This window comes from Caretta caretta, chromosome 7, assembly GCF_965140235.1.
Source record: "Caretta caretta isolate rCarCar2 chromosome 7, rCarCar1.hap1, whole genome shotgun sequence".
NCBI classification, from domain to species: domain Eukaryota; kingdom Metazoa; phylum Chordata; order Testudines; family Cheloniidae; genus Caretta; species Caretta caretta.
In genome coordinates this window covers 8,090,656-8,118,330 of record NC_134212.1, presented here as the reverse complement: position 1 = coordinate 8,118,330, position 27,675 = coordinate 8,090,656, and the positions used below count along the sequence as shown (strand labels likewise).

The window sequence follows — 27,675 nt, the reverse complement described above, 5'->3', positions numbered from 1 at the left end:
CAGGAGTTAGGTCACTCACCTTGGATGTGGGCCAAGTTCAAGTCCTTGCTCCCATGACTACCTAATTATTTTTTAAAAGTGGAACAGTTTCACCAGGGAGCTCTCTGGAGAGGTGGGAGCCCTTGGTTCAAAAATCCCTGCTCTACAGCAGGCAGAGTGGGAATTTGAACCTAGGTCTCCCACAACCTGCGTGAGTGCTGTAACCACTGGGCTACAGGCTATAAGAGCACCACCATCATCTCCTCCTCCTCCAGCATTTCATGCGGTGCTCGATCTGGTCGGCTTAATGCTTAATGGATCGGGCCCTACAGGCAAGATAGGCAGAGGAACATCTAATTTGAGGATCTCGCTGGGACTTAGGTGCTGGTCATCAGGTCTGAGGCAGCTATGTGTAGGATTACTGGCAGAAACTCAGGCATCATGGGAATTCGGGTACCTGCAAGTCAGCTTGGAGCTGAGCATGGGTTTTGTGTAGCAGTTAGGTGCCTAAATCCCTTTGTGGGTCTATCCCAAAGAGTTTTACTGAGGCTACGTACACCTTACCTCCAGCTTATGTCTGTATAAGTTAGGATGCTGTCGACACCATGAGCGAAAAAGCCACCCCCCTGAGCGCTATAAGTTACACTGGCCTAAGTGCTGGTGTGGACGGCGCTATATTGGCAGGAGAGCTTCTCCCACGGGCATAGGTACCGCCACTCGCAGGGGCTGGGGCCATTAAATCGATGGGAGAGCGCTCTCCCATCAGCGTAGAGGGTCTGCACTAGCAGTTGCATTGGTCCCGCTGCCCCACTGTAAATTCTGCAGCGTAGCCATAGCCTCAGTCTGCTCTTACAAACCATTACTGCTGAGACCTCAGTGTCTTCCCATGGCATACTCGTTTACAACCTCACTTTGACAGCTTCCCCTTTTTTGAAGGTTTCTGGTTTCAGTCATTTTCCCTTAGTTGACTCATTGCCTTGAAGGTAGAAAAGCAGGGGGCGCTCTTTGAAAAGCAATATCTACCAGTATGCTGCTCACCTGCCCTTCTTGTTCATCTGTTTCTGATACCTGAATGGATCAGTTATATAAAATTATATATCCACAGACCTGAAGCTAGGACCTTTAACAACGGGTTGTTGTCAAACTTGTTACATACTTAGACCTATCAACTGTGATATAGTGCCCCATTAGCCTGAAAACACGTTCCAGCTATCACGCAAACTCACTGTATAGCATTCAAATATATGGAAAATATTTCTGACATTAGATGGCACCTTAGAGTTCATATTCCCACTGTTTTGCCACAATCACCCACAAAAAAGAAGACAAAATGTATGAAGAATTACCTGCTTCATAGTCTTTAGATATGTCATTAGCTGGTGAAGGGGTTAAATAGAGCTTATTTATATTTGAAGAGGAGAGGTCAATCAATATGTTTAGGTGCCTGGAGGTATAAAGAGGTTTTGTCAGATTTCAATCACAGCAAGCTATAAGGAAGTTCTTTGTCAATGTAGCTTTTAATTCACTGCAGATACGGTTTTACTGACATTTGCTGAGCAGCTTGTTTCAGCTAAAATAAATGGATCAAGCTTCAGAGCAACTGATTACCGCAAGGTCAGACAGCAATATCAGTAATTTTAGAATATTGTTTATGGTATAGAGGGAGGGTGAGACTGTGTGGAAGAGAGAGAGTGACAGAGATCTTACATTGGTAGTAGATGGAGAACTAATCCAGAAGATTAGTTTTTCCTACTGTCACAAGATTAGATAACATTAATTTGTCTTTGGTAGAAGTATCTCACAAAGAGAACATTAGCAGCAGTTTTGATTTTGGGGACCTGAGTATTGCAGTCATTTTCATCTTGAATTACTTGTCTAGATAGATAGATATGGTCTTCTGATTTCATGTCACTTCCCTATTCGGGATCAGCTGTCATGAAAATTGGTCTCTCTGAGGTCTGCACCTATCCGGTCCAGATACCAAGTCGTTTGGCCTTCCCCTTCAGTGTCTTCTATCCATGATCATTGTGTGTATATGAAGATATTCTTAAAATTATATTTCCACTTACAATGATTAGATTCATTATAATTAAAGTATTAATTTTTATTTTATTTTAATTTATTTTTTTCAAGCTAGCAGAGATACTCGATACTAAATAGATGTCATTGCTGTGGAGTGCTAACATGCATCATTGTTCTAAGTCTGCTCTAGTTGTTCTACAGTAAAATGGGAGGGGGGAAAAGAAAGAAAAATAGAAACATGCAAATATCTAGTTTTTCACCAAAAACAAGTGCTCTCTCCTGTCTTTCCATCAAATACAGTATTCATGTTGGCACTGTAGAATTCAGAGGATACTTGGCAGACTGGAACTCTGCAGCTGCAGACAGCTAGACGTCCTGTTTATAGATTTATAAATGGATTTTTGGGGTTAGGGGAATGCTTCATTGATGCCCCCTCATATTAATTCTTAAATGTACGATAACTGAATGTTGTAATATGTTTTTTTAAGACTTCAGAACATTTTAGAGACCAAGAAATATATAGGAAGTTCCATAATAGGCAGTTACATATTATATAACTGTACAAACTGAACTTAAAGTACCAGTAGACCAAAGCTGTCCACATGCCATACTGTGAATGTTCTTACTTGCCTGCAACATAATAACTGACTGGATTTTGTCAAGGAGCTATACAGCTTTAAGAGTAATCCATTAGCACAATTACTGTGTTAAAAATTGTAGAACTGCATTTAATTTTTTTTTTTTTAAGTTTTAAACTTTTAACATTTTTGAAGGGTTTGTTTGGTATCGTGATGACAGGATAAACAAAAAGTAATTAACTGTAGTTCACAGCTTCATTATTTAAAATGATACGGCAATGCAGAATGTGTGCATAATTATATGTATGTAATTTTATAGAGAGAGAAAGACAGAAATATGTATATGCATATTTTTGTGGTATATGTATGTACACACAATACTGATGGATATTTCATTTTTGCATATTAATGGTATTCTGACATTTACAAAAGGCTCAATACTGTCCTCTAGCACGAACAGCTCTCACGTTAACACAGTTCAGTTTCCACCACTAACTCTGAAACTTGGAGTTGATGAGATGTATATTGAGTATCTAGCTGTAACGATGCCTTCACGTTACTGCCCATTGTTTTTTCTTCACTGGAAGGCTACAAAACTGGTTGTAGCTCGCCTCAGTGGAGATTTCAAGTCTACTGTGTGTGTGTGTCTGAAGAAGTGCTCTGTGTAGCTTAAAAGCTTGTCTTTTTCAGCAGCAGAAGTTGATCCAATAAAAGATATTACCTCACCCACCTTGTCTGTGTAAAAGGAAACACTTGCCCTGTGGAGATGCCTATATCTAGATTACCCTACTAAAGGTTACTGAAATATAGACTTGTCTTATAGGACATGAAGTTGGATAGAAATGTTAATTATTAATATGTTGTTCAAGGTGATCTTTCTTGTATGCAGGCAGAGTACACTACTCTAAATGTGCATTTATGTTCCAGGTGCATCAGATGCTGTTTATGTTAATATATATTTATCCCAGTGTTCAGTGGGTGGGTTCTTAATCCCCACTGCGCAATCTGCACACTTACAGGTTTTCTCCGTGCACATAAAATACTAAAAATCTTTTTATCCTAGCACAGCATCTGAATGCTGTTACAGTTACTTCAGAAGACCGTTATTTAGAACTGCAAGATCTACTCAGGGTAGGGAAGCAACAATGTTCCCAAATTTCAGCAGAGTTTATAAGTGAATCTTCTGCACCATTTCAACTGATCTGTGGTTTATTTATAAGATTACAATAAAACCCAAGATTGAATTCTCCACCTGATTCAGTGTCTTATTGATTGAATCTTTTTAGACTCATCTCTGATTTAACAGAGTATTTTTATTAAAGCCAGGCATACAAACATCAATTATCCAAGCTGCATCTAATTTCCTTCAACATTTTTTTTCTCCTTTAGCTGCCAATGGATTAGGAGAACTGATTAGAATTCAACTTGAAAACTGAAAAGCAGATACTTAAATGAGAAATTCTGCATTAGGAATTAAAATATATGTATTGGGCATAAAATCCTCTTCCTTATCTTTAGTAATGTCAACACACTTGCTTAAGTTGATTTATCACATGTCTGGTACAACGTCCCCAAATTAGGAACATATTTTAGAAAAGACAGAGAAGTGTCTCTTGTATGCACCACTGTTGTAGTACAAAATTACAGTATATTTTAATGGTAAGAAACTTTGAAGTAGACGTGACAGCAAATGAAGACAAACATAGGGATGGATTTTCAGCAGCCGGCCTCAACTTTATTAACATACGGGAAGAGGGCTACCCACCCTATCATGCATTTTAAGAGGTTCCAGTGCAGGGCTTCTACCATATAACCCATAACTCAGGGTAGACCCTCCTCAGCCTACCCCCAGGACTCAGCTCACTTTTCTGAGTTCTACCACCACCGTGCAGCGAGGGGGATAGACGGTGCTAAAAGGGAGAACCTGAGCCCATGAAGTCTTCCCCTATCCCATAAGCACAAGGCCCAATCAGTAAAATTCCAGGTCTTTTACTTCTGGGGACTGTTCGTTTTATCCTTTTAACAACATTGGAAACTGGCCGCGAATTGCAACAAACTAAAACCCTTACGAAATACGATCACTAATGATTAAATCCTATTCTTATGTAACTTAACTGTGCCTCCAGCATGAGTGAGGAAGGCAAAAAAAACTCCTGGGCCTCTGCCAATTTGGTCCCTATGGGAAGAAAAAATTCCTGCTCCCAAAACAGGTGATTGGTCAGACCTGGAGCATCCACAGAACGCAGCTCTGAGATTACCAGTATTGGGTGAGGAGGATGGGGCTGCTGGAATGGTCAGAAAGAGGCTCCACATGGCCCAGGCTAGGGTTTTAAGTCAATGAAGGGGGAGGGCGAGGAATCAATCAGCTCCCTTCCTTCCTGATGAAATGAAATGAAAACAAGACTATGTGCATGAAAAATGCATGCATTTAGCAAATTGAAAGATGTCATTAAATAAAAATATTGACACACATATCTGAACCATGTGGAGAAGAGAAAAGTGATTTGAAGTGAATTAGGAGTATATATTGGTGTAATGAGGAGATTATTCCTTTCCTTATGTCATCTTGTATACTGCAGATGATGAAGTACCATACATAACACTACATACATAGCTAGTTATTGCTAGTGTAGGTACAGTACTTAAGTGTAGCAGCTGTTGTCTTGTATATTGAATTATGGTACCTAACTTCTGTTTTATTAATTTAGATGGAATACATGGGTCAAAGGTGTTCACGTGACCTAGTCACTGTCCAACATTAAAGAGTGTTAAACAAGGTGTATAAAGAGATCTAAGCCTGCTTAGTACCATGGTGCAGAAACACCATAAGAATCATCTTTAACCTTTTATTAAAGATACAGAAATGAAGGATTCTGTTAAAGCATTTGAAATGTAAAGTATTAAGTAAGGCTTTCATTTTAACAACATCCCTTGTTCCCTTTCCCTTTAGCTGTGAAGTTTTAGATGGAAAAAAACCCTTATTTGACAGTCACTTAGATGATATCAAAGATGGTTATAACTGTCCTTTTGGGTAAAAGAGAAGAAATTAGTTGAGATTCACTGGAGCTGCTGCTGCTGTTAAAATCCAATCCTGTTTCTTCTCAGGTGGTGGTTGGGATTCACCTGCAGCTGGGAAGGATCGCAATGTCATTGGATCCTCTCTCTGGCCTGACTAGGTCAGGACATCTCTTAGGATCAGGATGATGAAAGTTAAGAGTCCCAGGAAACAGTGGGAATGGCAGCCATGATGGTGAAGCTCACTCCAGTAGCCTCCGTCTGTTCTTCTGTCCTTTCTCCCCCCAAAGTCTCTTTGTTTTAAGCACCCAGAAAGGGAATGATGGGTGGAATAGCCCATCCTCTCTTAATTTTGTCAGGCCTAATATCTGACCCATCAATTCTGATTCATTTATTTCCAGTTCCACATCTCCTGTTTTTTACCAAGCACGATTTTGACTCAGTCCTTGAATCATACTGGTGTGGCCTTTGGTTGTTTTGACTTATTTAATCTCTCTGTCTGGTTCTCTTGCATCTGTTTATAACATTCGGTTTTGAAAGTCACTTGACCTACTTTCCATCAATTTTTGTTGTTATAGATTATTGTAACCTCTTACGAACTTTCATATACTTTTTATAATTGAGCTCACGGTTAGGATAAATTTGTCAGCCCAATTATCACAACGCTTCTCCAGAAGAAATTCAGATATTGGAGTTTAGACATTATTAATGTGCAGAGTACTTTAGAAAACACATAGATGAGCCAGGATGCTACCCAGAGGAGCTAGCAAATCTAAACTGCATGACTCTAGACGTGCAAACACTGAGAGGATGAGGAAAGAAGTAGGGCCCGATAGTATCCTAGTAGATCAATAATGGAAGGCTAGGTGAAAGAAGTAGCTTTTAATACGAAATCTGAGAGGAGAGACAGAGGATACTTAGTGCATGGACAGATGGAGACTGTTCCAGACATACAGGGCTGCATGAAGAAACACTTGGAGATGAGAACAGGAGAAGTGATGAGAAACATTAATGAGATGGTACCATTGCCTTCTTAATTATATTAAAATTCTGCTTAGGTTAGAGTTCCTTTGTATACTATGAATACTGCATGTGCTTGTAATAACCAATGTTTTTGCAATCTGAGATCCACCAAAGGATACTAATGAAACAATTCCTGGTAGTAAGGGAAGTGTTAATTGTTGTTGTTTTGTTTTTTAAACGGATGTCTCAAGGATAGAAATAATGCTAACAGTGGCAAGCCTTCAGTCTCGGTATATGAGATTGCAATCACAGGAGCTAATTATAATGTTTTGCCTGCAATGACGTCTTAAACCCAGTTGCTCAGAAACATGAACGTGCATGACTGCAGGAAATTTATTTGGTGACAGCATAAACTTGACTGTGTCGAGCTGGGCAAAATGTTCATTTGGGATACATCTATGCAGCAAATTAAGGTGTGATTGTAGCATGGATAGGCCTACCTATGCTAGCTTTAATCTAGCTAGCATAGGTAACAATAGCAGTGTAGACATGGTGGCACAGAATTCAGGAAGGGCTAGTAACCCAAATATGTAGCTAGGGTCCCTGATGGGCTTGTGTTGGGATCGCTAGAGCCATGAGGAAGGCTGTTACCTGCAGTAGCTAGATTAAAGGGAACTGGACCATGGCTTTTTCTTGCCCCTTCCAGTCCTTGGTGAAATGTTAGCACTGGGTGCAAGACTGCAGCTCTGGAACCACCTTGCTCTTTACCCCCTCTTCATCCCACCGTTACCACCTGCACAAGATCAGGACTCAAATGAACCATGTATGCCAGCTACACTTGGAAGGGGAGAAAATCTTCTCTGGGTGGCCTGTTGGGACAGATACAAATTGCAGTGCATTGGCTGGAAGGGCACCCCTACTTAATGATCAAATAGATAAGTATTATTTTTGGTACCTTACTAAGATAGTCAAATGTTTTACAGAATTATGCCACATGGAACGATGATCTTGTTGCATTAATATATTCATTGTAAACATCAAGTTAGATGGGTCTTATTTTAAAGATATTTTTCCCAGGGCACGTTACTATGTTAAGTTTTAAAATACACATTGCACCTTTTGTTTCTTGCTGTCTTTGAATGGTATGATTATAAAAGGGGGCACGAAGAGCATCCACAAATGTCTTGCATGTAATGTAGGATAATTTAATTGACAATTGGGTGCAGGAATTTCAGTTCCTCTAAGTTGATGAATAGCCATTTTCTGGAGGTGTCATCAATTAATCTGTTGTAATGAATTCTCTTTATTACCTATGTCGCCTTGTTAATTATAAAGGGTTTTCTTACTCCTATTTATCAAGTCAAGATGCATATATTACCTTTTTATCTGTGCTACTTTTAATATAGAATACATGCAAACTTTTCAGTAAGTATCCACATGCTAAATTTCATTACTAAGAAAATTAGAAGTGCCTGCTACAGAATATAAGAATTGCCATCGTTTTTTCACACACATACAAACATGCACTCTCTCTCTGCCTCTCTCTCTCTCTCTCTCTCTCTCTCTCACACACACACACACTGTATATTAGTAGCCTTTTGCTTTTTATGGTATGCAGGAAAGATAATGCGTTCTCTTAAAAATATATCCCATTCTGATGTTTCTGAACTGTCTGCACAATATCTAACACACAGAGGATATTTATCTTTGGTTTGTTTACAAGTCAAGCTTAAAACTTTCATTTACTTTTTATTTTTTACTTATTTTAGGTTTAAAATAAATACTTAAAATGGTCTTCTATTGGCACCATCTCACTGCTCCCTGCAGAGGCATGAAATTCACCCCTTGTGCAGAGGGCCGGCACAAGGTCTATTGCATCACTTGCATGTACCACTATGGGAATGGATTTCTCCCATTTGGGCTGTTGGGCCACAAACCTGTATAACTGTGCCCACTTATTCCAGGAATTAATTGGACTGCGTTAGAAACTGAATCCGTCTGTGCATAATAAAGGTTACAGCCTAGGCAAAGATAAGAACACTGTCTGGCCGCTAAGCCTAAACTTTTTCCAGTGCCCACCTCCAGTAGTCCAGTCTGCAAACTAACGGTTTTTGCAATGTGAATGCCTACCCATGACAATTTAAGCCGAGACCACCAATCAGCTCGTTATAGACAGTACACGCTTTTTTTGACCCAGCAGCAAGTTCTCCTCATGAGTTACACAGGGTGCCATTTACTGATTTCAGTAGTAGTTGGCATGTGTGTAAAAGGGGAGAATGTCCCCTGGGCTGTGCTTTATACCCCTGTTTAGAAAGTAATGCCTAAAACGGTGACCGTATCATTTTCCCTTTTTTTTTTTCTTTTTTTTTTTTTAGGTTGAAGCAATACTGGTCAACATTTTTGGTGGTATTGTGAACTGTGCCATTATCGCAAATGGCATTACCAAAGCCTGTCGAGAACTTGAACTGAAGGTGCCTCTGGTTGTCAGACTTGAAGGTGAGTGATAAAGGTTTGGGGCTAAAGTCGGCTCTCAGCTGCTCTCAATTACACCGTGTTCCACTTAGGCTTATTCTGTTCTCCAGGCTCGTGTAAAGGATGCACAAACTAGTTCAGATGCAATAAGAATTGACCCAACTCTTTGCCTGTGTAACTACCTGAAACCAGACTTAGGGTCATACCCTCCAGTCTTTATTCAGTCCTTACTCAGGCAAAACTTGAGTAGGAGCTTTCCCTGAAAAAAGACTGCAGCATTTGCCTCTTCACTAAAGCAGAGGCACGCAAGCTAGAACCCCCTTGGTTTAGAAGAGAGTGAGTTTCTGGCAGGTAATTCTCTTGGAGGAGCCCTGAACTTTGGGATTCATTCATGCAGTCAGTCCAAAATCACCCAAATCCATTGATCTTCAGAGAACATGGCAAAGTTCATCTCTGTTCCCAGGTACTGGGATGGGGATCTGTCATTAAAGTGTTGCCTTTTTCCCCTTCCTGGTTTTGTTTATTTTCGTCTGTTAGTCTGATTGTACTTTTAATATCTGGAAAAGTACCTACAGCCCTAACTAGAGGTTTTATGGTCTTCTGTATAAATCTAAAATACAATAAATGAACTCTTCCCACATATTTCTATAGTTCCTGGCCCCAGATGCAAATGGAAGGGCTGAAATACAATGAGAAAAACTTTACTCATTGTATTTCCAGCCGAAACAGAAAATGTTTTCATGGAAGGGCATATTTGCTGGATGGGTTTGTTTTCCCTTTCCAAATAATTTTTACTGAGCACAGTTATAGTATACACATGTATCCGGACACAGACCAATTATAATGCCATAAGCAAGAATAAAATGAAGAACAATATAAAAGAGATACAATATTATTCTACTTGGATGACCTGTTCTTTCCCAGATCTCCAGCTCAGTTTTTAAAAACACAGCAGCTTTGGGGATGGCAGCTTGAATAAATTCCAGACAAGCTTCTTAACTTTTGAGTTCTCAATCTCTTCCCTCGCTCATCCAGAAATTACAAACTTGATGTGGGTTCTGTTGCCTGTGTTGTGCAGGAGCTCAGACTAGATGATCATAATGGTCCCTTCTGGCCTTAAAGTCAGTGAAGCTTTAAAAAGTCTGGTGGCTCGGCGGTTGCTCGTTTTAATATATTTTTGTTATTTTGCTATCTTAAAAAAAAAAAAGAGTCCCACAACTCCTTCCATCAGTTTCTGAAAAGTCTCCTGAAAGAATTGAGGAAGGAAGATTGGTTTTTTTTGACAATAAGAAGAAAAGTGTTTTGGTTTCCTGCAATCTGTTGAAACCAGCATAACGGTCATGATCAGGACGTGGGCAGTCCAACCTAGTGGTTGGAGCAGGAATCAGGAGTCAGGCCAGAGGGCAAACTGAGGTCTGGTGTCTGGAGTCAGGCAGGGTCAGGGTACCAGGAGGTCAGCAGTAGAAGTAGGAAGCAGTCCAAAGCAGGCAGAACCCAGCTGAATGGACAATTATCTGTTTCTGTGCTGGTTTATGTAGAAGCTTTGAACTAATTAGGATGACGAACATTCTGCCTATTGGATTCCAGGACTGGGGTCCTCTGTCAGAGTTCAGCTCCTATGTGACAACAGTTAGCAGGTCACTAGGTGGCAGGCTAGAAGTTAGTAGCTCCGAAGAGCCCTGCGGACCAAGGTTCAAAACCCGAGGTCCCTGACATCAACATTCTTATATTCAAAATCATTTGTTTCTGATAAGCGCATTCGGAAAGACTTCATAACAGGTGTTTTTAAAGGCATTTTCCTCAGTAAAATCAATATTCATGCTATAGTAGGTTATTTTGTCAGCAAGTACATTAGTTTAGCTTAACATAAAAACATGAAAGGCAAGATTACACCTTTGAGTGTCCTACTACGGTTTTCTCTGCATAGGTGTCTCTCTGATAGATCAAAGAATGTGAATAGTTTGTCTGACAGAATATTCATGATCTTGGTCATTCACAAATTTTGTGTGCAAACTGATTCATATTGTATACCAAACTGTGACAGGTTTCAGTTGGTCCCCCAAGCCGCTGGGGGGCAGTGGGGAGCTACTGTCTCACTGGCAGGCCTTGGTCACACCTTTCTGTCTCTAGGGAATTAGCGGAGGGAGAGGTGCCGGCAAGGGTCTGTAGCGCGCCCCTCAGGCCGGGGGGGAGTACTGGCAAGGGTCAGTGGCGTTGTCGGGATTCTGCTACCCGAAGGTCTGGGGGGAACAGCCAGCAGCCTGGGTCTGTCTCCCTCCCTGGTGCTGCCCTGACTGGGCCAAGGGCCCCATCCTGTATACTTACTCCAACCCCCTGAAGGGGAGGGGTGGAAAAAGAAGTTTGGTCTGGCTGAGAGGGTGGCTCTTTACCCTCTGGTTCGGAGGGAAGCCACCCTGGCTCCCTACACAACCTTATAGAGTTACAAGGACATAGTCATACCCAATCATTTAACTGTGCTACAAATACACTTCTTTACAGCATTATGTTAACCATTAAGGACTTTTGCAATGAAGCCTGGTTTTATTCTATTCGTTGCGTTGAGTTTTTTTGTTTTGTTTTTTTCTGTTTTAATGCCTCATACAGATTGTGAGGCCACCTCTCTCCCTGTTCGCCACTGTGGGGGGTGGAATCTACTGGGGTGTGTTTTTGCCGACTGCCCAGGTTTGATGGCCTGGTGGCAGAATGTTCTCAGGGAAGAACTCTTGGTTCTGGAATTGATTTGTCAGAGTCTGAGTCTTTGGCCTTGCGGGTTTGATGTAAGGCCCATCTCTTTTTCCTCTGGACGGTGCCTGGAGGGGGGGTGATTAATAGGGGTCACCATGTAAAAGTCAGCACTTGCACAGGTTTACCTATAGTGTTGTATCTCAGGTACTTTTCCCTATATTTACAGTAGGCAGCCCAGGGCTTAGAGCAATCCAGGGTAGAAAATGGAGCGTGGCTGATGAATACACTTGAGCTCTGACCCGTTGGCGTTACTCCTTGCAGAATAGCAGGAAATAGAACGTGTATATAAATAAATAAATGAAATGAAATTTAAAAGAGGGGGGAGGGGAATATTATATTTTTTCTTTCAAATGTTTTCCCCCAAAATTTGAAATTCTATCAAAATTTTGAAAATATTTCAACCACCTGTAGCAGGAACTGCCCCTGCCTTAGAACTGCAGAGCGGCTTGTGCTGTCCATCGGTGTCTTTGCAGTGAAGGATTCCAGGCTTTTTAGAACCCCTCTGGCTTTTCAGGCTCAGTGCGGGTGGGGAAGCAATTGTGTCCTTGCGTATACATCAAGAGCCAGACAATACATTTTAACCAACCAGGCTCATTGTTTTTCTCTTGTACCAAATAAGAGTGTGGCAGGTCACTGGCAGGATGCTCCATGTTTCCTGTTAAAGGGATAGGCGGTTGCTATCCAAAATGTGAGTGTTACATGCAGAGCCTTGGGGGCATGGCTCTTGAAGTGGCAGGTTGGCCCTGTGAAACTCCATATCTGAAAAACTTCTTCTCTTCACCTTGGCAAAGAAGCTAAGTTTTCACATCCCTCAGTGTCATTCTGTTGTGCAGAGGTCATTTCCCCATGACATCAGGGGATGCCAAAGTTTGTAATATGCACTCCTTCTATTCTGTATACTTTCTTGTACCACAGTCATCCCCGCAATATCTGAGCACCTTCCAGTAGTGCATTAAGCAACATGACCATCAGTGGAGGCCCAATACTCTGCCAAATAGGGAGAACCTTAAACACCTCTGAATTGAAGCATAGAAATAGGTTGCCAGGGATTTCATTGGATGATGAAACACTCCCTCGTTCCTAAAGAAAGGCAAACTAACAGAGTAATTTAATGTAGGTGACTCAGAGAGCAAAGGAGGTAGCTAAGAGATAGGAATTAATTTTGTATGTTAAGCCTCAACATTTGATTATTTTTCATGCAACTTTTGTTGTTTGTTTTAGTTTTTTGCTAAGAGCAGCCGTAGTTTTCTTGATTTAATAGCTGTTAGTGAACTGATTTAGGAATTGAAAAGCTATCATGTTTGGAAGAAGGTAATTCACAGTTGTAGTTGTAGGCTGGTTATTACCATTTTCTTTTAAACCATCTAGGGGACACAGGGAAAACTAGGCTGCAATGTTTATGGCCCATCTTAAACTACTGCCTGTCTAATGCATCACATGGGAATTCTTGATGTTTTCGTCTACTTGTAATTTGCAGTCTGTGATCCTGTATGTCTGGACCTTGTGCCATGTTATTTTCATTACCTTTGCCCGCCCCAGGTTCTGGAACACTGCAAAAACTAAAGCAATCCATGGTGTGTGTTAGAGCAACCCTAGGTACTGCTCTAACCTGCAGCTGCCTATGGCCTGCCCGGCAGCCCAGAATCTCCCTAGCACTGAATGCTGTAACTCATGATTACGCAGGGGCTTGCAAGCAGGGCTGCCTTGATTGACCCGACACTGCTCCTGCACTGACAGATTTCTTGCCAAAACCCCTTGAGGCTCCTGTATGTCCTCTATACTACCACCTGAACATGGTTTATGACAGCCAGTCCAGGGGCCCAAATTGGCCCCATTGCGTCTAGGACCTTTATCTCAGAAGAGTTGAGTGCTGCTTAGTCTGTTGGGATCAATACTGGATCTTCATGGTTAGAGATGGAAAAAATCAGTTAATCCATCATTCCCTTCCCATGCAGTATTGGTTCCTGGGATTATCCAGGCTGGTTTAAATGTTTTGGGAGATGGAGCTACCTCTGTTCCCTTTGGAGACTGTCCCACCATGATACCGTAGCTATGGCTGTTAGCCCTAATGTTGCTTTTAATTCATCTTATTAGTCGTAGTTTTACCTCCTGTATTCCCCTAAGCAAGGACTTCTGTGGTGTTTACTCCCTTCAGGTATTTTACTTATAGGCCCTTCTCATGTGACTGCCCCTTCCCCTGCCTCCTTAGTCATTCATCCAACCTATTCATAAGCAGTTCTTTTCATCTGTCTTCCAAAAGTCAATCCCTCCTACCCCGTAATCATCTATGTTGCTCTTCTTTGAACCCCCATCACTTTGTATGAAGATAAAATTATTCTGAATTAATAATCAATACAGCGAAAGCCATAGGGGCTCCCCAAAACATTTTAAAACAAAACTGATACTATTTTACATTTCATTGGATGAAAGAGAGACCAACACACATTTTTGTATTTCCATTTTATACGTTTTCCCAGCAGAAGGTTCATGAGTACTCCCATAAATCTAACCGATTTGTGCCCTGCACTTTAAAGACTCTTTGCCCACATGCAATGTATTACAAATGTCTTGATGAGTAAAGTTTTAATCAGTCAAATCTGTCTTGATTTAGCAGGATTTTGTGGACAAATCTTTGTTCTCAGCTGTATAATAACTACAAGCTGTTTTACCAGTGGATAAAAAAAGGATTACTCTTCTCTTTGAAAATGGTAACTTTATAATTACATGTATTTACTTGCCTTATCAGAAAAGAACTCACCAGCTGAGACGCAGGATTATTTTTGTTTAAAAGGCTCGTGGGTGACTGGAAAAACCACACATTCTGGGTTTTAACTTTTATAGACATAAGAGACATTGTTTCTACTGGGTACGTGCAGCCGTTTTACAGGATTTTTTTTCTCCTCTTTTAATATAACATTCTGTTTGAACTGATTTCTGCATAGACTAACCAGCAGTGTTGGGCTAAAGCCAAAATGCAGCTCATTGTTGTGGTCAAAAATAAAATAAAAACTGAGGGTAGGGAAGAATAAAGAGATTAACTTTGTCACAATAAAATGAAATATTCTCCTGCTTTTTGGTTGAGAATCTGTGACATTCTCTCTCTTCCCTCCAAAAAGTGAACTTCTTTCAAATGTGTCCATAATAAGGACAGGAACAAATGGGAGTGGACTCTGTTATTGTGTATGGTCCATGCTAGAAGGCAGACAGAACCATGTTTTCAAAACTGGCTTCTAAATTTCCATTTCCAAAATTGCCCATCCAAGTTTTTGGGTATGCGTTTGCAGACCTAAAATTTTGCATGCTCAGAATTTCAGAGTTGCACATGGAAACTGTTTTCACGCACAAGTAGAGCAGTTATGTATCTGCCCAATTTGCATATTTGAATGCTATTTGTTGTCCAGTTTGTGAGCACAAATGCTGTTCTCATATGTAAATCTACCAAAAACCTGAGCGCCCAAATTATTGTGATTAACAGGAGACGAGAACATACGGTATTATGTACACACGTTTGAAAGTATGAAGAAATATTTTTTTGCCTAATGTTAACCCCACTCTGACATCCTGAGTTTGAAAATTCAATGTGAAAAATGCTATGGTGAAAATATAGAGTAGAAAATGGAGAAAGGAATATCAGAATAGAAAGTTTTAAAGGATTTCTGCAGTAAAGTCATGGAAGATAATCTCTTCTTGATTATGTAGCCAAAGGCTACAAAATTCATAAACCACCAAACAGTCTTCAGTTGACAATAACTTTCCATTTAATCCCAAAACTCACTGGTGACTAAGTGAAAGGCTCTATACTCCACTCCAAACACTTGACTCTTCCAGACTCTCAGGGTTGTACATTTCTAACTCGAAACTGTGTGTATACTAATGGAGATGAAATGCCCTTGATGTATACCACTACATAGTGTCATGAGGTTGAAACATTGCTATGCAATGACACCTGGTCACAATGTGGTATCACTGATGAAGCCTTACTAACCAAAATGTGAGTGATGAAATATCTCACCATGATGCCCTAACAAAATGTCCGCTAGGAAGGCTGTACTCAGTTTTGAAAGTTATTTCTTTATTTTTCTCACTTCCCTGCACACTCCCAGATGTACACACTTTCTCCCCTATTTTCTGGTAAGGGCTGGATGTTACTGCAAAAATCTTGAACCCATTCCTGAACCTCAATTTTCAAAATGGCAGCGCATTCTGTTTCTAGTTCATGTGTATGGCCAAACACCACATTCGCGAGCGCTATAAAAAAAAATTGATTTTTTTTTTCATTCAAACTTTTAATGTTCCCGAGTATCGATAGTTTCTAGAGGATACATTTGCACTGCAGTAAAAGACCTGCAGCAAGTTGCAGCTGTCTGGGGTCAGCTATCGCAGGCTCAGGCTGATGGGCTAATCAAATTGCAGTGTGGAGGTTCAGGCTCGATGTGGAGCCCAGGCCCTGGGACCAAGGAAGGAGGAGAGTCCCAGAGCCTGGATGTCAGCCCGAGCCGCACAAACCCAAATCAGCTGACCCGGGCTCAGAGTCGGTGCCGCAGGTTTTCTTATCGCAGTGTAGACATACCGAGAGATACATTTGTAACAATATAAACTGATTTTGTATATTGTTAAAACTGTAGCAATAAAACATGTCTAATAGAGTAATTATAAGTAGGTTTTTAAGGTAGCATACTTAAAATAAATGGGTGTAATAAATTTCTGGGCTAGTGGTAACAAGTACTTCAAGGCAACAGAAATGTGAATTTGAGACATGACACAGCAAACACTATAATGCTTCTGGGTCTATGATTCAAAAGTGTGTATTTGCAATAAAGCGGAGTGCAAAGATGCGCTGGTAAAAATACACGTTGCAGGCTAATCCGTAGAGTGACATTGATATTAACTTGAGAGAGAGAAAATAAAAGAGAGGTTCGCTTTCCCCGTGTACAATGGCATTCTTATAATAGGAGTCAGGTTGAAAGCAGCCTGTAATATTGTGCATTTTCACTGCTACACAGCTGATTATAGCATAAGTGAAGGGGAGATTATCTTGATAGCCTATGTATGGAATTCTGTTTACAGTTCTCTGACACCATCCAGTGGCAGGAGGTTAATGTTAGACTAGTTTCGTGGGGATTTTTTTTTTTTTTTGCTTTAATTTCCACTGCCATATAAGGCATTTTACTTTAGTTTTTAAGCCTGTTTCTAATGCTTTCAGATTATTTAGTTTTTAGTTCCATTTCCGTGCTTTCAGACTGTTTTAGAGACATCATTCAAGTTTCTCTCTTTTATCCATCTTCCTAAAATGTCTATCACTACGTACATAACAAAAGCAAACTGAATTTCCAGAAGCAGAAAATATCAGTCTTTTACAGCTTACTTGTTGAAAGTATCTTTATTTGTATGTCCTGCTTAGAAGGCTGTTTTGTATTTCATAGGTACCAAAATCACACTCTTTTGATTGTGAGACAGATTGGTTCATTTTTCCAATTTCCTATCTCCATTCTTTTGCCTAAAACCTTTTTTTTAGTTTGTGTCTTGTATTGATTTTGTTAATATATTAGTCAAGTACAGTCTAGAGCAATCAACGTGAGGCAGCATACATCTAATGTACTGCTCCCATTCTGACCTGTTGGTAGATTGACCTCAGCACTTCATGAAGAGAAAATGTTAGTTTTAAATACTTGGATACTACAAATAGCATAATGTTTTTGCTTTGTAGGAAAATAGCCAGCAAAATGTCTCTTGCTCTATCTCGCCTCCCATCCTCCTCCTTTTATGGAAAAGTCCTATAGAAGCCTATCAATCAATCCATCTGTCTAATCTTAGTTATATTTGGTTATCACTGTTGTATCTGTGCGCCAGATTAATCCTGCGGGGTTCTGTAGAAATTAAATGGGATTCCATAAGAGTTATTCTAACAACCTAAAGAATTTTTATAGAGAAGGATACCTTTTCTGTAGGCTTTTTAAAACCACCCTAAAGAGTTCTTCTGCATGTGGATATGTATTTCTGCCTTAAATACTACAGGATGGTTGGGGGGAAAAAAACTATATCAAAGTTATAATCTTCTATGAACTTCTACAGGATTTTTCTAAACATTACAGAGCAGGCAGGGCTCCCTTCTGTCATAGATTTCAGATGCTGCTTAGTTGTCATTGACCTTTGTAGACAAGCTGCGACTGTCCGTGCAGTGCATGGGGATAGAAAGCATGACCTCTTCTCCCAGTGCTGCTAGGACAGTAGCAGACAGTTAGTTATTCCTCCTTCAGCCATCTGCCTCTTCGATCACAAAAGTAAGCAGACCTGCTGCTGTAGAGATGTCTTTGGCTTCTATCAATTGAGGGAGTGGGAACCTTGACTTGAGCCCACTGCAGAAACAGGCTCTTGCTTGTGGCAGAATAGAGCTGTTATCTATCTCAAAATATTGTATAATTATTAAAAAAAAAACCCTCTCCATGTTTCTATTAAGCAAAATCACACTTTAAAATCATGAGCACCCCAAAGAGAAAGTTGCATGCTACTGAGCATGTTTACTGCATGATTAATAATTAAGGATGTAATTAAAGTATAACTACACATATAATTACAATTCATTTTGTAGGTCCAGGAATTATGAAGTAATTAAACATTTTGACAAGGCAAATGAAGGAGGAATTTGATGAGGGGGAGGGAGAGTTATAGAATCTACTCTTAAAGAGGATCAGTTCAGGTCCTTACGCTGACAATTTCTGATGCAGTCCCTAGTGTGAATTCCACCTATGCAGCCAAAACACCTGACGAGGGATCCTTGTATGTTGCTTAGTGCATTGGTTTTCAGAGTTGTCACTTAGCTTTGTTGAAGGAAAGGGTCCGGAAAGTCCAAATTTTTCTTCACTGCTGTTTTCCTAAATGAAGAGGTTATAGCCAGGGGGGAATCTGAACAACGGCTCTTCTGGTTTTGGAAGAGTCAGAAACCTTCACCATTCACCTTCATTAGTATGACTCTGTTCATGAAAAAGGATGGGGAGCTGGGATTAAAAAGAATGAAATCAGGAAAGGAAAAAGATGATCAGAAAAAGGACTTGAAATCCTACAAAGTTAGTGCAATCAAAATTGTGTCAGAGTAATTTAATTCGGAAATAAAAAAATCAGCATGTTTCTTGAGAAATTACCTCTTTCCTGACGCAAACTTGTTATAGTTTATCTTTGTGTTCTACAGCAATGTCCTGACATAATCACTAGTGGTGTGCAAGAGTCTTTAAAATTTAGGATTAGCATTGATTAAAGGGCTGAAGCAGCATCGATTGTTAAATATTGAGATGACATTAATTACACTCTAGCGGCAAAGGGGAATTGGGCTTGCCTTTTGTAGGATTGCCTTTGTGCTGTACTCTTAAAAATTGTCTATTAAATAAGCAAAAAAGAGCAGGATCAAAAGAGCAGGGGCGAGGGTGTCTTAAAAAAGGGAGTTAGGTTTGTAGGGTCAGTGCAGTTAGGTCACTAACATAATGGAGTGGACCCATCTCAACCCATGGGAACGAAACCCTGGAAGAATTCCACCATGATTTCAACAGCTTCCACCCCACCATCAACCTCAGCCTGGACCAATCCACATGGGAGGTCCACTTCCTAGACACCACGGTGCAAATAAGTGACTGTCACGTTAACACCACCCTATACCAAAAACCCACTGACCACTATGCCTACCTTCATGCCTCCAGCTTCCATCCCGGACACACCACACAATGCATTGTCTACAGCCAAGCACTGAGGTACAACCGCATTTGCTCCAACCCCTCAGACAGAGACCAACACCTACAAGATCTTCACCAAGCATTCTCAAAACTACGATACCCGCATAAGGAAATAAGGAAACAGATGAACAGAGCCAGACGTGTACCCAGAAGCCTCCTGCTGGAAGACAAGCCCAAGAAAGAAACCAACAGAACTCCACTGGCCATCACATACAGTCCTCAGCTAAAACCTCTCCAACACATCATCAGTGATCTACAACCCATCCTGGACAACAATCCCTCACTTTCACAGGCCTTGGGAGGCAGGCCAGTCCTCACCCCCAGACAACCCGCCAACCTGAAGCATATTCTCACCAGCAACTACACACCGCACCATAGTAACTCTAACTCAGGAACCAATCCATGCAACAAACCTCGATGCCAACTCTGCCCACATATCTACACCAGCGACCCCATCACAGGACCTAACCAGATCAGCCACACCATCACTGGTACATTCACCTGCACGTCCACCAATGTAGTATTTGCCATCATGTGCCAGCAATGCCCCTCTGCTATGTACATCAGCCAAACCAGACAGTCCCTACGTAAAAGGATAAATGGACACAAATCAGATATTAGGAATGGCAATATACAAAGACCTGTAGGAGAACACTTCAATCTCCCTGGACGCACAATAGCAGATTTAAAGGTAGCCATCCTGCAGCAAAAAAACTTCAGGACCAGACTTCAAAGAGAAACTGCTGAGCTTCAGTTCATTTGCAAATTTTACACCATCAGCTCAGGATTAAACAAAGACTATGAATGGCTCGCCAGCTACAAAAGCAGTTTCTCCTCCCTTGGTGTTCACACCTCAACTACTGGAAGAGGGCCTCATCCTCCCTGATCGAACTAACCTCGTTATCCCGAGCCTGATTCTTGCTTGCATATTTATACCTGCCTCTGGAAACTTCCACTGCATGCAACTGATGAAGTGGGTATTCACCCACGAAAGCTTCTGCTCCAATACGTCTGTTAGTCTATAAGGTGCCACAGGACTCTTTGCTGCTTTTACAGATCCAGACTAACACAGCTACTCCTCTGATATATAAAACATTGGTCTATCTACGCATCTGTCCACACTGTAGAAAACTTAACTTACATTTTTTTAAAAAAGCTTTATTTAAAAACACCAAGTTGGTGGAGATCAGGTGCCACACCACTTTCTGATACATCCCCTACCTTGAGACTATCTTCTACACTTGAAAAGAGAGGCAGTCCATCTGTATTACATAAAGACCGTGGCTTCCACCAGCAATACTATCCCATTAATGTTTAGATAACAGAAATGCATGACACACATACATGGGATTTCATTCTCAGCATTCCCGCAGGAGTTACAGTGGCTTTAAGTTAATTTTGCATCTTCCCAATCTTGGGCTGCTCTGGGGGCTGGAGAGGCTTCCAGTGTAAATTAGACTGGCCTGGGAACTACATTAGGCTGTCTGCACTAACTTATGGGCTGCAACAAAGCCCAAAATCTCCACTCTAGAACCTGGTGCAGCCCTGCCCCAAAGTGTCCTGCCGCCCATGCATCACCCTACACCAAGGATTGCCGGGGGGTACTTTGCAGGCAACCTTATGGCTGACTTCCTCAGGCACAATGCCAGGGGAATCTTGCCTCAGCTGGATCTGGGACTTCTTGAGCCCCTTTATGCTGCTCTGGCTTCTACCTAGTGTACATGGTCTAAATTGATGAGGAGGACTTCACACCAGATGTTCTCTACCTCTTAGTTCTTACTATCTTGGACTTGAGTATGCATCTTTTGGGATTTGCCTTGATGATAATGGTGTTTGCAGACTGAGTGCCACCCAGACTGATCTCTAGCTAGGTCCTTAAGACCATTTGGCTGGATGTTCAGTCTATGTCTATCAGTGGTGATCTTATCTCACCACCGAAGCTTTTGGTGCCCACATGATTGCCAGATGTGTGTAGCAGCATTCCTTGGTAAACATGTTTCATAATTTGTTGGTCTTCCACTCTAACAACAGGACCATACCAAAGGCACTGAAATTGAACCAGTGCTGATGGAGGCAGTTGCGGGGTTCGGCTACGAATACTCCTGTTTCTGATCTTGTCCTGCTACTGCAGCTGACAAAGACTAAGAGAATCAAAAATGTCAGTCCACCACTTCCCAGTGCCCACATTTCATTGCCATACAATAAAGTTGGTATAACCATGCTTCTGTGGACGTGCACCATTTTGGCAACACGTCGTCTCAGTGATGCTAAAGAAATAAGCCCAGCACATCAGTGTTCTATGCAGTTGTGTCCCTGGATTTCTTTTGGACTCCAAATAGAAAATGATTGTTGATTTAACCAAACAGGGTTGTAGAATGTATAAATTTAAGTCTGGCATAAATTATGGGGAATAGTGAAACATTTCTACAGTTCAGAGTGAGAGATTTTACTGGCTGTTGGAGCTGTGAAAATATTGACTCTTTAAGGTTAAAATCAATATTGTCACTCCTAAGCACAGTTCAGTGAAATGATTACATTAGGACTTTATATCTGGCAAAATTAACACGGTTCTCTTACCTCGGTGCTTAGCAACCTTAGTTCACATGACTATTTGACAAGTGTTCCCCAACAACTAAAGGGTTAGGAGTGTTTTAAGAGAGAGCTCCTCAGTTCCCAGAGGAGCATGAACACTCCATATTATGGTCTAGTGGATGTGTGGCCATGAGGCATTGTGAAGCATGGGGATTTTGAGGGTGAAGGCGTAGACTTTGGAACGCATAGCAACAACAGAGGACATCAAGAACTCAGGAAATCTAGTGATAGGCTCATATTTTGATGAGTTGCAGGGTCTATTTCATCTAAATGTCTAGGGAACTATATCGCTCCCATTTCTGTCATATCTGAGCATCTATGATGCCTGAAATCAGGGACGAATTTGTCCCATTATGTCTGGCACACTTTTAACATACTGGGCAAAGTGATTTCACAGTCAGATCGTGATTTTGAATATGAATATCATTTTCAGTAAATTCCAGGTTCTTTCACATATTTCTATAATGCACTGTTTTGACCCAGTGTTGTTTTACATACAGAGAACATCTTAGTAAAAAGTAGAGCCTGTTTGCAGTCAATGAATGAACAGGAGAATAAACTTAACATTACTGAACACACTGATGGTTGTGAACAGTTTGCCTAGTTCTTAACAATCCTCCATATTGGGGTCTCAGATACCTAGCAGCCTACCTTTTAAGTGTCATGTCCGCCTCCTTTTGGAAGTTTTATATGTTCAGTATGTGCTTAGTAAATCCTCAGAAAGGGTTAAGAGAGAGAAAGTCTGCCAGTAATTTTCTAAATCCTTTGTCTCACCCATCATGAAATGCAAGTAAAAACTGCCCATCATTTTCAGTTTGGTGTTTCCAGGAGGTGCCAAATGTATTGCATCAAACCAGGTAAGAGACTTCTGGGGAAACACTAAATATATGTGATCACTGTGCCAGAACATTTCAAGGACCTGTCCCTGTGCAGTATTAATAAACGAAGAGCTTCAGTGACAATCAGTCATCTCTTTTCATTAATCTGTTCTCATTTAACTCTGCATTTGCCTTTTATATGAGTCTGACAGTGTGAAACACGCATTTCCCCGAAATGTCTCTCTCAATTTATAGCCTTTTTTCATGACTATGAGAGTGCTCTGTTGAGTGTATTTGAAGTATTTGTCTACAAACAGAGCACATAGGCTCAATAGCTGTACAGTCTTACAAATGATATTATAGTATTTGATATCTTTCAGGGAACAAAGGATAATGTCATGCTCATTCTCTGAATAATTTACAGTTGAATGCTCTTCCATCTCCAGTCCTTCTGGACTTTAAGCAGAGGTGCAGAAGTACTTTATGGTCAGAGGGTCAGACTATACCTTGGCTACCTGCATCAGCTACTCCCAAACAGTCAAATTCTCAGGATTGCGCAGAAACCTCAAGCTTCTTAAAAATAAAAATAATAATAATTTTACTCCTTTGAGGCCATCACAGGTGGATTTTAGAGTTATCATTAATAACTGTGGTGGGTTTTCTTTTGTAATAATAATACCCCTAACTTGTGTCCAGTGCTTTTAATCTTCAAAGTGTTTTACAAACGTTAATGGAATGGAGCATGGTCCATTATCCATGGGAGTCTTTTCATTGACTTCAGTGGACATTGGATTGGCCCCTGAATCCTCATAACACTCCTGTGATATAGGTAAGTACTATTATCAGAGAGCAGCTTATCTGAGGCCACAGAAGTAGGCACTGTCAGAGTTGGAATTAGATTTTAGGAGTTCCTGGGCTCAAACCCCTACGTGACTCCTCTCTCTTTAAAGCAAAATTAAATCAGGTTTAATGCTTTAAACCAGGTTGGTGAAGGGTTAATAGAAAGCATTTGCAACATGTATTCATTAGTTAACCTTTTCAATTTCCTTTCTAGGAACGAATGTTCATGAGGCACGTCGCATTCTGAATGAAAGTGGATTACCAATTACCTCTGCAAGGGACCTTGAGGATGCAGCAAAGAAAGCAGTGGCTAGTGTGGAAAACAAATGACTCCTTGAAGATATTTGCCTGTAGAGGGTCTGTGATTCACAGAAGTGACATTCACATTCTTGTTGTAGGGAGAATTATTAGGGTTCCTTAAAGCAGTCATCAGTATTGCTGAATTTATCCATCTGACAAACCCAGACGGTACGAAAATTAGTGAATCCTCAATCTGCAAATTTCTGGATTGAGGAATACGTTAATTAACATTTAATTCCACAAAGTTCCTGGGGGTTTTTTTGCGTGTGTTTTTTTCCAAAATAATGTAGTTGATGGATTTGTGAATAAGGTATAGTTAGTAACTTACTGACTCCTGTCGACAGGGTTCTTCCCTAATCCAACAAATACTGTTTCCACATTTTTTTGGAAAAACATTTGAGTTCATTTTTAATGTCCTAAAGAGTCGGCAGGCAAAAGTAAAGCCTAATCATCGATTGATGTATTTTTATGAATTTTTACAATAACAAAAAAAAATCTGCTTTCAATAAATAGGTTAGTTTTCTTCCTTAGATAATTTGTGCTTGTATCACACTCCATGCCTGAAAATGATTTCTTTGTATTCAGATACAAAAAGTGTACCTCACAATAGGAAAAAAAATTGAATACTGTTATTTGTAGTAGTGAAAGGACCGTCCATTCTTCTACTGTACCAGTAAACAGATGACATGTGATTCAGTTGATTTAGTAGCCATTGGAGGTGAAATTGAGTACCGTCCTTCCAAATGTGTCCGTGCCATACGGTATCTATGGGTGTATGTATGCAGTGAATCTAATGGTTGCCAACTTTTCAAAATAAACTCTTTAAGTAATAGTAGTTATTACAATTCTGAATATTCAGCATAACGTACGAATCAATAGCCGCACTATGTGAGTAATAAGAAAAAAATTCTCAAAATAGTCACTTTATTTCCAAAAAAGAATTTTGATTGGCTGTGAAAAAAACTTTTCTTGTTCACTTTTCACAAACGTTTGAATGCTCAAGCGTTAGTAACGCAAATACTTCAGACAAGAACAACGAGGAGTCCTTGGGGCACCTTAGAGACTACCAAATTTATTTGGGCATAAGCTTTTATGGGCTAAAACCCACTTCATTAGATGCATGGAGTGGAAAATACAGTAGGCAGGTATAAATACACAGCACATGAAAAGGTGGGAGTTGCCTTACCAAGTGGGGGGGGTCAGTGCTGATGAGCCAATTCAATTAAGGTGGAAGTGGGCTATTCTCAACAGTTGATAAGAAGGGGTGGAAATCACTTTTGTAATGCGAATGAGGCCAATTTAAACAAGGTGGCCCATTCAAACAAGTTGACAAGAAGATGTGATTATATCGACTAAAAATCCTATTTTGATTATAGAGTCATTTGTACTGTTATAATAATTCAAGCTGTTGATTATTTACACAAATCATTCAATCAGGGAACAGAAGAAACTACCAAGTGGCTTGAGTAACTAATCAATGAAGTACACATTGCAGACCACAAACTGTTTGCTGAAATTTGTGAATAATTTTGAGTAATGTACCAATGAGATAATGTCATGATCTGTTTCTGAACAATTTGTAAATGGGGGAAAAGGTAAAATTTGTCTAATAAATTATTCATTGTGAATTATTTGCTCCACTCTAATCAACACTCTGCTTTATTTGGGAAAAAATACTTTGTCATTTATATTTTTGTTGACATTTCCATGACAACATTTATATTCAAAATGATTGATTTAGATTAATCTATGTAGATATACAGTATAGCCAGATTCTTCAATTACCTAATTCCTCTTCCTTCACCCTGTTGCCCAAGGGAAAAAGTATATCCTCATTAGAATAGTGATAAACATACTAGTGTGAGTTACTGTCCATATAAGAAAATTACTAATTCAATTAAAGATAATAAGTATTTGATCAATTTAATGAGGGTCTGGTAAATGATTATACGGTGGGCTACTTTTAAGAAAAAGAAAGAAACCCTTATCATAAACATCTCAGTATGACATATTTTAAGTACAGGAAAATAAAAACATTTTTTTGTCAGTCAGTAAAGTGGTAAAGTAAATATTTCCTTGTTAAGGTCCCATACACTATCTAGCTTTCTTATGACAGGTTTCAGAATAGCAGCCGTGTTAGTCTGTATCCATAAAAAGAAAAGGAGGACTTGTAGCACCTTAGAGACTAACAAATTTATTAGAGCATAAGCTTTCGTGAGCTACAGCTCACTTCATCGGATGCTGTAACTGTAGTTCACGAAAGCTTATGCTCTAATAAATGTGTTAGTCTCTAAAGTGCCACAAGTCCTCCTGTTCTTTTTAGCTTTCTTATGGTATCCAGCATACACACACACTCAGGTTAATCTCCATATAGATCTGAGAGAAGTGGGTATTAGTTTGGACCTGTGCTAATTAATCCAAATTTTCATATTACTTGTAGCCTTTTTAAATATTAAATAATTAGTGCTTTTGAAAGTTTTGTGGTAGTTGGAATTAAATGTTTTTTGCTACCAGCATTGTTTGAAGCAGTGCTGATTTCCCTAGGAGTTTGTGTTTAAACTTTCTACTAAATTTTTTAAAATATACAGAACTGGTAATTAAATTTAGCAACCCATGAAAAGGAGTTTAGGTTTTTGAGGGAAGTAATTTAGAATAGCTGACTCAACTTCCAGTGGTAAATATGATTGTAAATGGATCCAGTTTTTCATTTTAAAATTCATCTTAATGTCCATGGAGCTGCCTACTTTCCCAGAATGTGAGTAAATGCTCCTCCCTGTTCTTTATGGCCTTACTAAAGTCAGTGAGAAAACTCCTATTTACCTCAACCAGATAAAATCTTGATCCTGTATTTCTCATGCCTTAAACAGTGAATTTCAGTTTCTTGCATTTAGTGGGGAAAATAGTACTTGAAATTTAAAACAATCTTTTTATATTGGTCACAGAAGTCTTTTCTTTCCTTACCATAAGCATCTTCTCTACTTTGATCCAGTAATTTGCAACAGTCACTGGAATGTGTCTATAAAAATGAGTGAAAGATGCACACAATAACTTACCTTTTTTGGTTCTAAATTCATAAAGAATAATAGGATTTGGCACATTTGTATGAAATTTTTTCAAATGTTTTCACGTGCACCAAATATTTAGCCAAATAAATGCAAAAGTCAACCCAATTAATGACTTTGCTTATTCTTTTTAGAGTAAGAAGACTGATTTGTTTGCCTGCTGACTTGTCTGCTCTTCCATTCTGTACCTTTTTATGGACCTGTGAAGTGAAGTTGATGTGGATTTAATTCCATATGGGCAATTCTTGTGTGATCTTAGGCTTTTAAGCATGTTGGTTGGTTTGTTTTAAGCTGTATGCCTCCATTTATGATAAGGTGTTTCCAGTCCTGTCCAAGCATCATACCCAATATCCACATACAGAATGGGGCAGTGCACTGCACCCTTACAAAAACCTTATTTTTATTTTGGAGACAATATGCAGAAACTGTATAAACTTTGGAGAATGCTTGCACTTCAGAGGTGCCGTCGTTTGACAACACTGTGTGTGGTGGAATTTGAAGGTTAGAAATGCCAAATTCAGCAGCATTTTTTCACTCCAATAATTAGAACATGTGCTGGGTTCAAAAA

The 27,675-nt window shown here is 40.0% G+C and overlaps 1 protein-coding gene across 2 annotated transcripts in view; it reads left to right on the top strand.

Moving 5' to 3' along the window:
• Window positions 1-27,215, top strand: part of SUCLG2 (succinate-CoA ligase GDP-forming subunit beta) — a 243,939-nt gene extending 216,724 nt beyond the window's left edge. For both annotated transcript variants that reach the window (XM_048856939.2, XM_048856937.2), the window contains 2 exons: window positions 8,933-9,053; window positions 23,960-27,215. In XM_048856939.2, coding sequence (XP_048712896.1) covers window positions 8,933-9,053; window positions 23,960-24,075 — 237 coding nt within the window. In that variant the 3' untranslated portion in view covers window positions 24,076-27,215. The remainder of the gene's footprint in view (window positions 1-8,932; window positions 9,054-23,959) is intronic.
• The last annotated feature ends 460 nt before the right edge of the window (window positions 27,216-27,675 follow it).